This window comes from Nycticebus coucang, chromosome 21 (assembly GCF_027406575.1).
Source record: "Nycticebus coucang isolate mNycCou1 chromosome 21, mNycCou1.pri, whole genome shotgun sequence".
Taxonomy (NCBI): domain Eukaryota; kingdom Metazoa; phylum Chordata; class Mammalia; order Primates; family Lorisidae; genus Nycticebus; species Nycticebus coucang.
The window spans coordinates 57357779-57369474 of record NC_069800.1 but is presented as its reverse complement, the minus strand read 5'-3'; the positions used below and the strand labels follow the sequence as shown (position 1 = coordinate 57369474).

The 11696-nt window shown below is 53.9% G+C and overlaps 1 protein-coding gene across 1 annotated transcript in view; it reads left to right on the top strand.

The window, feature by feature from the left end:
- The first annotated feature begins 1166 nt into the window (after positions 1-1166).
- Positions 1167-11696, top strand: part of ATP9A (ATPase phospholipid transporting 9A (putative)) — a 138367-nt gene continuing 127837 nt past the window's right edge. The window contains exon 1 of the mRNA XM_053574054.1: positions 1167-1428. Coding sequence (XP_053430029.1) covers positions 1361-1428 — 68 coding nt within the window. The 5' untranslated portion in view covers positions 1167-1360. The remainder of the gene's footprint in view (positions 1429-11696) is intronic.

The window sequence follows — 11696 nt, the reverse complement described above, 5'->3', positions numbered from 1 at the left end:
GCACTTATGTTATTCTCTTGCCTCAGCCTCCAGAGTAGCTGGGACTACAGGTACCTGCTACAATGCCTGGCTATTTTTTGTTGCAGTTTGGCCACCCTACTCACTGAGCCATGGCACCGCCAGTTTTTTCTATTTTTAGTAGAGACAGGATCTTAGTTTTGCTCAGGATGGTCTCAAACTCCTGAGCTCAGGCAATCCACCTGCCTCGGCCTCCCAAAGTGCTAGAATTACAGGCGTGAGTCACTGTGCTCAGCTTTATCAGGCCTGTAGAAAGTTCATGGGTCCCAGACACGGTGTGGGAGTGTGAAAGTGAGGGTGACTTGGGCTGGGTGACTTGGGCTGGGAGTCAGGTGTGTGTGTGAGAGGTTGTGAGTCACAGTGGCAGGTGGAATGTGACTGATGCTGGAGGTCTGAGAGTGGGGCTCATGGGTGGGGAAGCGGGTGTGAGAATGAAGTTTATTCTAAGGGTGTTTGGACGAATGAGGTATGTGTGTGAGACTGAGTTTCAGGAATCCAGGTGTGAGGATAGCGAAGGATGGTGGGTGTGGGAATCTGAACAGCTGAGCCCAGGTGTGGAAGGCAGCTATGCTCACCACTATACCACCAACGCTCTCTGAGCCCAGGTGTGTGTCCCTGTGTGACTGTCATTCCTAGGGACACAAGCGTGTGAGGCCTGAGATGCAGGGTCTGTGGATGAGGATGACCAACAGGGGGGTGACTGATGATGAATGTGGGATGTTGGGGAGGTCAGCAATGGCAGTTGTGTGCGTGTAGGGCTTGAATGTGAATAGAAACTTTGGTGGAAGAGACTGTGAGAGAGTGAAATGTGACTGATGGAGTGAGCGTGGCCGGGTGCGTGTGACTGTGTGTGTCAGGTGTGGTGTGGATGGGACTGAGAGTGTGTGCTCCTGCACGGCTGGTGTGTCTCTGCTATTGTGGGATTTGGGGGGTGCGGCGGCAGGGCGCGCGCGCGCACGGCGGGCGTGGGCGGGGGGCGCGTGGCCGGGTGGGCGCGCGTGGGGGGCGCGCGGCGCGGGCCGGGGGCGGGGACACTGCGGCGGCGGCGGCGCGGACACGGCCCCGCCGCCCCCGGTGGTAGGCGCCGAGTGGAGCGAGCGGGCGCAGCGCGGAGCTCGGTCCCATGGTGCGCCCGTGTCCGTCGGTCGGGCCGTGCGGGCGGCTCCGCGCGTGGCCCGGCGCTCGCGAGCTCGCCCCCTCGCTGCGGGCCCGGCCCGCCCGCTGCCGCCGCCTCCTCCCCCGGGGCGGCGCGGCGCCGGCGGGCGGCGGCGCGGAGGCCGGACCGGGCGGCGGCCCAGGCGGCGCTGGGGGCGCGGCGGCCAAGGCGGGCGGCGCCGCCGACATGACGGACAACATCCCGCTGCAGCCGGTGCGCCAGAAGAAGCGGATGGACAGCAGGCCCCGCTCCGGGTGAGTGCGTCAGGGCCGGCCGCCCTCCTTTGTCCGCGCGCCCGGAGCCCGGGCCGGGCCTGACAGGTTGGCCGCGCGCCGCCCCCGGCGCCATGAGCCGGCGGCCGGGCGGGGGAAGCGGGAGGGCCCCCTCGGTTCCACCCTGCGCCGGGCGCCCGGCCATCCCGGCCCGTTTGAGCTCCGGCGCGCGGCTGCCTCGCTCCCTTACCCACCTTCCTTTAGAAACCCGGAGAGGCCTGCTCCAGCGCTGTTTACGCGCCGGCGGAATTAGGATCAGCCGTGCCTTTGAACCGTTTTAGTTGTTTTGTGCCTACCCTTTGTCGCTGTAATTACTATTTGGCCGGTATCTAACCGTGCTCTGAGCGGGGACCATTCCTTGGGAGCTGGATTATGCTCAGCTTCGGGGGAGGGGGGCACAGCCTACGTCGCGGGGTTCCCCATCAGCGCCTCTGGGTCAGTCCCTAGAGGCTGTGCAGAGAACCACCTGCGCGCGGGATGGCCGCTTGTCCCTCCGGCCCGGGGTGGACTCGATTAGCAGCCGCAGGAGGGTGGGAGGGGCTCCTCCGGCCGGATTGATGACAGTGCTCCCTGGGATTCCCTCCCACATACAATTTGTGGTAAGGAACACTCTCAGAGGGGCAGGGTCTGCCGTCTGCTGTGCCCTTCAGCAAGCGGCAGACACCGAGGGCAGCCTAGGCATGGCGGAGGCGTGGGTTTTCCCTCATTTGGAGAGAGGGAACGGGTTGATATTTTGGGCCTAGCCATCTTCTTGCTCTGAGGATGGCAGCGCGATCGGTTGAGGTTTTGAGAGCTGTGGCATCGCCTTCTACAGACTTACCTGGGGGAGGGGGAGTTGATGGGGCGGGAGAGGGGAAAAGCTGGTGAAAATGCGGATTTCCAGGTTCCGCCTAGACCTGCCAATCACAGTGCTTGGGGGGCGGGACCCGGAGGTGTGCGTGGCTGCGGGCCGCCCAGGTGAGGCTGCTGCCCACTGCGGGCTGCGCACGGCGCGGGGCGGGGCCGCGGCCGCGCCGACCTGCCTCTCCCGGGAGCGTCCACCCGGATCTGGACACTTCCTGTAGCCGCTGTTTATTGCAGCGTTAGTTGCTTGGAACTGGAGACGCAGTGGATGGGGAGGGCGAACTCCTAGGGTGGCTTCGCCAGGTGTCTGTGCAATTAAGAAATAAAAAAAAGGAATGATGCCGGCTGCCATTTTGTGGGGTCTTTGTCCCTGGTTTCCCTGAATCCTTTCGTGAGGAGGCTCCAGTACAGAGGAGAAACGGAGCTTGAGATTCACAACAGCAGGGAAGACGCTGCAGAAGGAGATCGAGGTCGGGATCGACCGTCTGACCCAAAGACCGTTCCCGCGCCCCTTCCTTCGCTCTTGCCCTATATTGTAGGCATGTCAGTGCCTGGTGCATAAAGTAAGCCCTCGGTAAATTTTTTTTTTTTTTTTTGTAGAGACAGAGTCTCACTTTATCGCCCTCGGTAGAGTGCCGTGGCCTCACACAGCTCACAGCAACCTCCAACTCCTGGGCTTAGGCGATTCTCTTGCCTCAGCCTCCCGAGTAGCTGGGACTACAGGCACCCGCCACAACGCCCGGCTATTTTTTTTTTGGTTTGCAGTTCAGCCGGGGCCGGGTTTGAACCCGCCACCCTTGGCATATGGGGCCGGCGCCTTACCGACTGAGCCACAGGCGCCGCCCCCTCGGTAAATATTTTAATGAATTAATATGATCAGTGGACTCTGATGTCCTGTGGTTAATTTGTGCCGGGAACAAATTGATGCCACTGTGGCAGACGAGATGCCTACTATGTGCAGAGGCCGTGCCAAGTGATGGGAATGCAGAAATGAAGTAAACAAGACCTGCCCGAAGGGGTGGGTGTTCTGCCGCAGCTGCGCATTGAGATCACCTGGAAACACAAATAACTCCCATCCTCTGCCCCATTCTACATCTTTGAATCAACAGTCTGGGGTGGGACCTGGGTATCTATCTATTTTTCAAGGCTCCCCAGATACATATATATATGTGTGTGTGTGTGTATATATGTATATAGATAGATATAGACAAGAGTTTCACTTTGTCACCCTTGGTAGAGTACTATGGCGTTCTAGCTCACAAGCTTATAGCAACCTCAGACTCCTGGACTCAAGCGATTCTTTTGCCTCTCCTGAGTAGCTGGGACTACAGGCTCCCTCCAGAACGCCTGACTATATTAGAGGCGGGGTCTCCCTCTTGTGAGCCATCTCACCTGGCCTCCGAGATTATTTTATCCGCCTAGTTATAGTTGAGAACTTTTGATTCATTGCATAAGAGAAAAATGCAAATTATTATTTAAAAGCAATTGTTACTAGCATGGTTAATATGGAAGCCTAGGGGGAGTGATGCAGATAATTTTATATACAGGGTGGACATAAGGATCGTGAGCAAACTATTTTAAATTGTACACAAACCTTATGTCAACCCCGTATACTGAAAAGCTTCTGGTTGGTATTGGAATGGAGAATCACACCCTCTTCAGAGTTTGTGGGCTTTAGAACTAATTTATTTCCAGAATAGTAACATGGATTCAGAGTCAAATCTTGTACCTTGAGTGCCATGTATTTGCATAAATGTTTTTGTATATAATTTGCATTTTTAGGAGTCAAGTTGGGGATCCTGATGTTTGGAAGCACAGAGAGATGGATGGAATATAACTAGGGGAGAAGGGGAGGAGGAATGAGAGGGGAGTTAAAGGAAGAAGAAACTAATGTGTAATGTATTGGCACTTGAGATCATGGCCCCTTTTTTTTTTTTTTTTTTAAAGAGACAGAGTCTTACTTTATTGCCCTTGGTAGAGTGCTATGGCGTCACAGCTCATGGCAACCTCCAACTCCTGGGCTTAAGCAATTCTCTTGCCTCAGCCTCCAGAGTAGCTGGGACTACAGGCACCCGCCAGAATGCCCAGCTAATTTTTGTTGCAGTTTGGCTGGGGCGGGTTCAAACCTGCCACCCTCGGTATGGGGCCAGCACCCTACCCACTGAGACACAGGTGCCGCCCAGATCATGGCCCTTTTTTAATTCTCAAAATGACTGTATGAGTTTGGGGAGTTAATTCTCCTATTTTATGGACAAGGAAACTGAGATTGATTAATGCTAAATAGTTAATTCATGGTAGCCGGGTGCGTTGGTGTGCACTTGTAGTCCCAGCTACTTGGGAGGCTGAGGTGGGAGGATCGCTTCGGACCTAGAGTTTGCAGCACAGTGAACCATGATGCCATTGCACTCCAGCCTAGGCAATACCGTGAGACCCTGTCTCTGAAAATAATATTTTGTTCATGGTCATAGTGATAGTGAGAGGGGTGGATTTAAACCCAATCCACCTATTTCACCTAATTATTCGAGGCAGTAAAGGTATAGAATGGTGGAGATTTGTGGTAAAAACAAAACAAAAGAACCCCTCCCCCAAACAAACAAACAAAAAGCAAGGTGCCACATGTCCCAGGGGACAGAATGTATTTAGTTCTGGGATCACTCAGCACGTGTTGCCAGGACATGCAGCTTCCTTGCTGGAGGAATCCTCCGGCCCCAAAGCTCTTTTCTTTCTTGAGAAAGTTACCACATCCTGATGTTGAGAAAACAGTTGAAATAGTTTGTTTTTTTTTTTTTCAGTTGAAATAGTTTGGTTAGGAAACCAGACATTTGCCCCATATTGCTGGGAACCATTTAATGATGTCATCTCCTTTGCTTCTGGCTGCTGAATAGAGTTCCCTTCCTGTGACGCAGCAGAGATTGTTGGTTAGGATCCCTGAGCTGGGAGTCAAGGGGCTGGTTTAATTTAGCCCAGGCTCTGACGCTTAACTAGCTAATGTGATCTTGGGAAAACTGCTTTACCTCTCTGAGCCTCAAGTTTTTCATCTGTAAAGTGGGTAGAACAGTAATTATATATACCCCCTAGGGTTGTTTAACCCATGTTAAATTTGGAACAGTAAATGCTCCGCTCGGGGCCCATTGCTCAGTGGTTAGGGCACTAGCCACATGCACCAGGACTGGTGGGCTCCAACCCAGCTGGGGCCTGCTAAGCAACAATGACAACAACAACAAAATAGCTGGGTGTTGTGGCTGGCGCCTGTAGTCCCAGCTACTTGGGATGCTGAGGCAAGAGAATGGTGACAAAGTATGACTCTGTATCAAAAAATAAAAAAAAACAGGAAGCGCTCAACATGCCTTAGGCGTTTACTAGAGTTAATAGCAAGGGTTAGGTGTTTGCATGAGGTTTGTTACTGGACCTCTCCTTTGAGAAGTGGAGGCCTTTTACAATGGGAAATTTAGAAATATTGTGGACTTCGTTGCTCTTTTGTGGTCAAATTCAGGAAAATGAATTTATGAAGTATTCTATTCACTTAGAGGCCATGGTGTGATATTGTAGAAAGGACAAGAGGTTTGGCTCCAGCCAGCCTGAGACTGCCTTGTCGTTACAGTAAATTCTAGGTATTATGGACAAATTGGACAAGGATGCTTAATGTATTTGAACTTAGGGTACTAGGAAGTTTTGAATGTGAACTGGATTGAAAAAGAAGAGGTGAATATTTAGGTACGTACTGTGCCACGAGTTTTAATATAGTCATTGAAAGTGCACAATTCGTTAAAGTAATGTATGCAGTTTTACAATCCTAACTATTATAGTTTCTTTCTTTCTTTTTTTTTTTTTTTTTTGTAGAGATAGAGTCTCACTTTATGGCCCTCGGTAGAGTGCCATGGCCTCACACAGCTCACAGCAACCTCCAACTCCTGGGCTTAAGCGATTCTCTTGCCTCAGCCTCCCGAGCAGCTGGGACAACAGGTGCCCACCACAACGCCCGGCTATCTTTCTTTTTTTTTTTTTGAGACAGGGTTTTGTTCTGTTGCCTGAATTAGAGTGCAGTGGTACCATCATAGCACACTGCAACCTTGTTCTCCTGGTCTCAAGCGATCTTCCTGCCTCAGACGCTTGAGTAGCTGGGACTACAGGTGTGTACCACCATGCCTGGCTATTAGTAAATTTTTTGTAGAGACAGGGTCTTGCTGTGTTGCCCCGGCTAGTTGCAACCTCCTGGCCTCATGCCATCCTGTTTTCTTGGCCTCCCAAAACTGGATTACAGCTATGCACCAATTGGCCTGGCCCACAGTCTAGTTTTTGAACATTTTCATCACTCCCCCCAAATTCCTTTGTGCTCCTATTTACAGTTAATCCCTGCTCATGTCCCAGGCCACCACTGATCTGCTCTCTGTTTCTACAGGTTAGTTCTTTCTGGAAATTTCCTGTGAATGGAACCACACAATATGTTGTTTTGTGGCTGGCTATTTTCACTTAATATAATGTTTTTGTTTGTTTTTTAGACGGAGTCTTACTCTGTCTCTCTGGGTAGAGTGCCACGCTTTCATCATAGCTCATAGCAACCTCAAACTCCTGGGCTCTAGTGATCCTCTTGCCTCAGCCTCCTGAGCAGTTGGGACTATAGGAGTGTGCAGCAGGCCTGACTGATTTTTTAGCATAATGTGTTTGAAGTTCCTTTTTATTGCTTAATAGAATTCCATTGTGGGGTGGCACCTGTGGCTCAGTCGGTAGGGCGCCGGCCCCATATGCCGAGGGTGACGGGTTCAAACCCGGCCCCGGCCAAACTGCAACCAGAAAATGGCCGGGCGTTGTAGCGGGCGCCTGTGGTTCCAGCTGCTCGGGAGGCTGAGGCAGGAGAATCGCTTGAGCCCAGGAGCTGGAGGTTGCTGTGAGCTGTGTGAGGCCACGGCACTCTGCCAGGGCCATAAAGTGAGACTCTGTCTCTATAAAAAAAAAAAAAAAAAAAGAATTCCATTGTGTGTGTATACGCATTTTGTTTATCCATTTACCCTGATGGATATTCAGGTGATTTCCAGTTTTGGGCTATTATAAATAACACTGCTGAGAACAGGTAAGTTCTTGTGCAGATGGTGTGTTTTCATTTTCCTTGAATACCATGAAAATTTGAGACCCAGTTTGATGGTTTTTCTGGTGTCTTTTGTGACAGCCCTATGATTCCCCTGCCCCATCCTTGGCTGTCTGATCATAAAATGTTGCAGTGGCTCACATTTTGGTTCTGTATCTCTTTCCCTTCTCTGCTTCCTGGTCTGATGGAGCCAAATCCTGTCCTCCACCAGGCCAAACCCAGACGTGTGGTCTTGCTCCTACCATGAGCCTGTCTTGCTTTCTCTGGTGTTCCCAGGCTCAGAGAATGGGTTGCTAATCATGTAAATTGCTCTGGAATCTGTTCATGTCTCTGTCAGCAGTGCCACCACCCTGGTTATCATGGTCCCTGTTGCCATTGTCACCATTACCACTTGTCCCCTGCATCTGTGCTGTTCACTATCTCACAAGGTCTCTGCAGCCAGGACTGATGTGGCCAAATGATGGGGTTACGGAGCTGTTCTGCTGCAGACCCTTGTGGCTTCCCAGCTCTGTAAGGCCCTGAGTGCCTCAGCCCCGCACTGTCTAGTCTGCTAGCCCCACATGGCTGTTTAAATTCAGATTTCAAATAATTTAAATAAACTTGCAAATTCAGTTCCTCAGGGCCACTCCATTTCAGTGCCTATCACTCCCATGTGGCCAGTGGCGCCTGGTTGGCTGGCGTTTGCACCCGCATGGAGAGTTCTGTTGGGCAGTGCTATGCGGTGTCTCCCCCTCTTGGGCTCCCTTGTGACGCAGGCCCTTTGCACATGCTGTTCACATGTTCTCTTTTTTTTTTTTGAGATGGACTTTTACTTTTTCACCCTTGGTAGAGTGCTGTGGCATCATAGCTCACAGCAACCTCAAACTCTTGGGCTCCAGTGATTCTCTTTGCCTCAGCCTCCTGAGTAGCTGGGACTACAAGTGCTTACCACAACGCCAGCTATTTTTAGAGACAGGGTGCTCAGGCTGGTCTTGAACTTGTGAGCTCAGGCAGTCTATCCGCCTCGGCCTCCCAGAGTGCTGGGATTACAGGCGTGAGCTACAGTGCCTGACCTTGTTCACAAGTTCTGCCTGGAATGTCCTTTTCTTCTCTTTTCACCTTGGCCTTGTATCTTCAGGGAAGCCTTCCCCTGATGTTCCTCAGTGGAGATCAGATCTGGGAGCCTCTCCGTTCCTCTTCTTTCTCATCCTATGGCAGTTTGACACCCGCTGGCGTGATCATTGAGCCAGGGATGCCATGGGGCCCTGGGCATGACATCTGAATTCCTATCCCATAGAGCCTGGCACAGAGTAGGTGCCTAGAAAATCCTGTTGAGAGAGAGAAGGACTCAGCCAATTTATACATTTATCAAAGGAGAGTGAAACCTCTGCTCTGGGAGTGGAGGGAGGACAACCTCTTCCAGATGGCTCAGCTAGAAGTCTGGTGGGCCTTCTCTGACTGCTGCCTTCTCTTCTTCTGACCACGCCTCTCACTGGCTCAGAGAGCCTCACTGGTCTATGGCTTCAAGTCTGAATGTCTCACCACATGCTGAGTGTGGGGGGTGGGGTGGCAGGGGAAGAGAATGGCAGGCCAGGGAAGACAGTGGGGGGGGGGGCAGGAGAAGAGAATGGCAGGCCAGGGAAGACAGTGGGGGAGGGGGACAGGAGAAGAGAATGGCAGGCCAGGGAAGACAGTGTGTGTGGGGGGGGACAGGAGAAGAGAATGGCAGGCCAGGGAAGACAGTGGGGGGGGAACAGGAGAAGGGAATGGCAGGCCAGGGAAGACAGTGGGGGGGGGGGGCAGGAGAAGAGAATGGCAGGCCAGGGAAGACAGTGGGGGAGGGGGACAGGAGAAGAGAATGGCAGGCCAGGGAAGACAGTGTGTGTGGGGGGGGACAGGAGAAGAGAATGGCAGGCCAGGGAAGACAGTGGGGGGGGGAACAGGAGAAGGGAATGGCAGGCCAGGGAAGACAGTGTGTGTGGGGGGGGACAGGAGAAGAGAATGGCAGGCCAGGGAAGACAGTGGGGGGGGGAACAGGAGAAGGGAATGGCAGGCCAGGGAAGACAGTGGGGGGGGGAACAGGAGAAGAGAATGGCAGGCCAGGGAAGACAGTGGGGGGGGGGGCAGGAGAAGAGAATGGCAGGCCAGGGAAGACAGTGGGGGAGGGGGACAGGAGAAGAGAATGGCAGGCCAGGGAAGACAGTGTGTGTGGGGGGGGACAGGAGAAGAGAATGGCAGGCCAGGGAAGACAGTGGGGGGGGGGAACAGGAGAAGGGAATGGCAGGCCAGGGAAGACAGTGGGGGCGGGGGCAGGAGAAGAGAATGGCAGGCCAGGGAAGACAGTGGGGGAGGGGGACAGGAGAAGAGAATGGCAGGCCAGGGAAGACAGCGTGTGTGGGGGGGGACAGGAGAAGAGAATGGCAGGCCAGGGAAGACAGTGGGGGGGGGAACAGGAGAAGGGAATGGCAGGCCAGGGAAGACAGTGGGGGGGGGACAGGAGAAGAGAATGGCAGGCCAGGGAAGACAGTGGGGGGGGGGACAGGAGAAGAGAATGGCAGGCCAGGGAAGACAGTGGTGGGGGGGACAGGAGAAGGGAATGGCAGGCCAGGGAAGACAGTGGGGGGGGGGACAGGAGAAGAGAATGGCAGGCCAGGGAAGACAGTGGTGGGGGGGACAGGAGAAGGGAATGGCAGGCCAGGGAAGACAGTGGGGGAGGGGGACAGGAGAAGAGAATGGCAGGCCAGGGAAGACAGTGGGGGGGGGGAGGACAGGAGAATGGAATGGCAGGCCAGGGAAGACAGTGGGGGGGGGTGGATAGGAGAAGAGAATGGCAGGCCAGGGAAGACAGTGGGGGGGGGGGTGGATAGGAGAAGAGAATGGCAGGCCAGGGAAGACAGTGAGGGGGGGTGGATAGAAGAAGAGAATGGCAGGCCAGGGAAGACAGTGGGGGGGGGACAGGAGAAGGGAATGGCAGGCCAGGGAAGACAGTGAGGGGGGGCAGGAGAAGGGAATGGCAGGCCAGGGAAGACAGTGAGGGGGGGCAGGAGAAGGGAATGGCAGGCCACGGAAGACAGTGGGGGGGGGGACAGGAGAAGGGAATGGCAGGCCAGGGAAGACAGTGGGGGGGGACAGGAGAAGGGAATGGCAGGCCAGGGAAGACAGTGGGGGGGCGGACAGGAGAAGGGAATGGCAGGCCAGGGAAGACAGTGGGGGGGGGACAGGAGAAGGGAATGGCAGGCCAGGGAAGACAGTGGGTGGGGGGGACAGGAGAAGGGAATGGCAGGCCAGGGAAGACAGTGGGTGGGGGGACAGGAGAAGGGAATGGCAGGCCAGGGAAGACAGTGGGGGGGGGGACAGGAGAAGAGAATGGCAGGCCAGGGAAGACAGTGGGGGGGGACAGGAGAAGAGAATGGCAGGCCAGGGAAGACAGTGGGGGGGGGACAGGAGAAGAGAATGGCAGGCCAGGGAAGACAGTGGGGGGGGGGACAGGAGAAGGGAATGGCAGGCCAGGGAAGACAGTGTGGGGGGGGTGGATAGGAGAAGAGAATGGCAGGCCAGGGAAGATATCCTACTGCCCCGAGGGGCATCAGTTAGATCATGTTTGGCTTCTGAAATAGATGACTTAAGATGAGGCCCATATTCTAGTGAAGACTTTTTTTTGGTGGCATTTTTTTTTTTTTGTCTTCTTTCACGATAGGGTCAGTCTGAGGATGTTGGTTAAAAGAGGAGACAGAGAAAAGGCTTGTGACGAGAAAAGAAAGTTTATGATACACAAGAGGTCCCACATGCCATGCCACAGCACACCGGGCCACCTGGGAAAGACCCCAGGGCCATCAGGGCAGAGACAGGAGTGAGGGGAAGGTTTAGCCCAGAGCCTTTATTGGGGTTTCCATGGGAAGGCAGGACAGAGGAATGTGAGTGGCAGGGTGGGGTTGGCTAGTTTGTTTAATTCTGTTGAGCCCTGGCCTATGGCAGGGTATCTGGTTGTCTGGTGCCTGGTACCTGAGATGATTAAGGCAGAGGAACATTATCTGGGGTGTCCAGGCCATCTCAGGGGAGTGTCGTTCTGGATTGGTTAGTTTATATATCTAAGACATCCTCCAGGCTGGGCCCTTTGTTAAAGTTAAAAATTAGCCTAGGCTGGGCTTGGTGGCTTGCACCTGTAATCCTAGCACTCTGGGAGGCCTAGGTGGGTGGTTTGCCTGAGCTCAGGAGTTTGAGACCAGCCAGAGCAAGTTTGAGATCCCATCTCTACTAAAAATAGAAAAACTCACCAGGCATTGTGGCGGGCTCCTGTAGTCCCAGGTACTTGAAAGGCTGAGGCAAGAGGATCACTTGAGCCTAA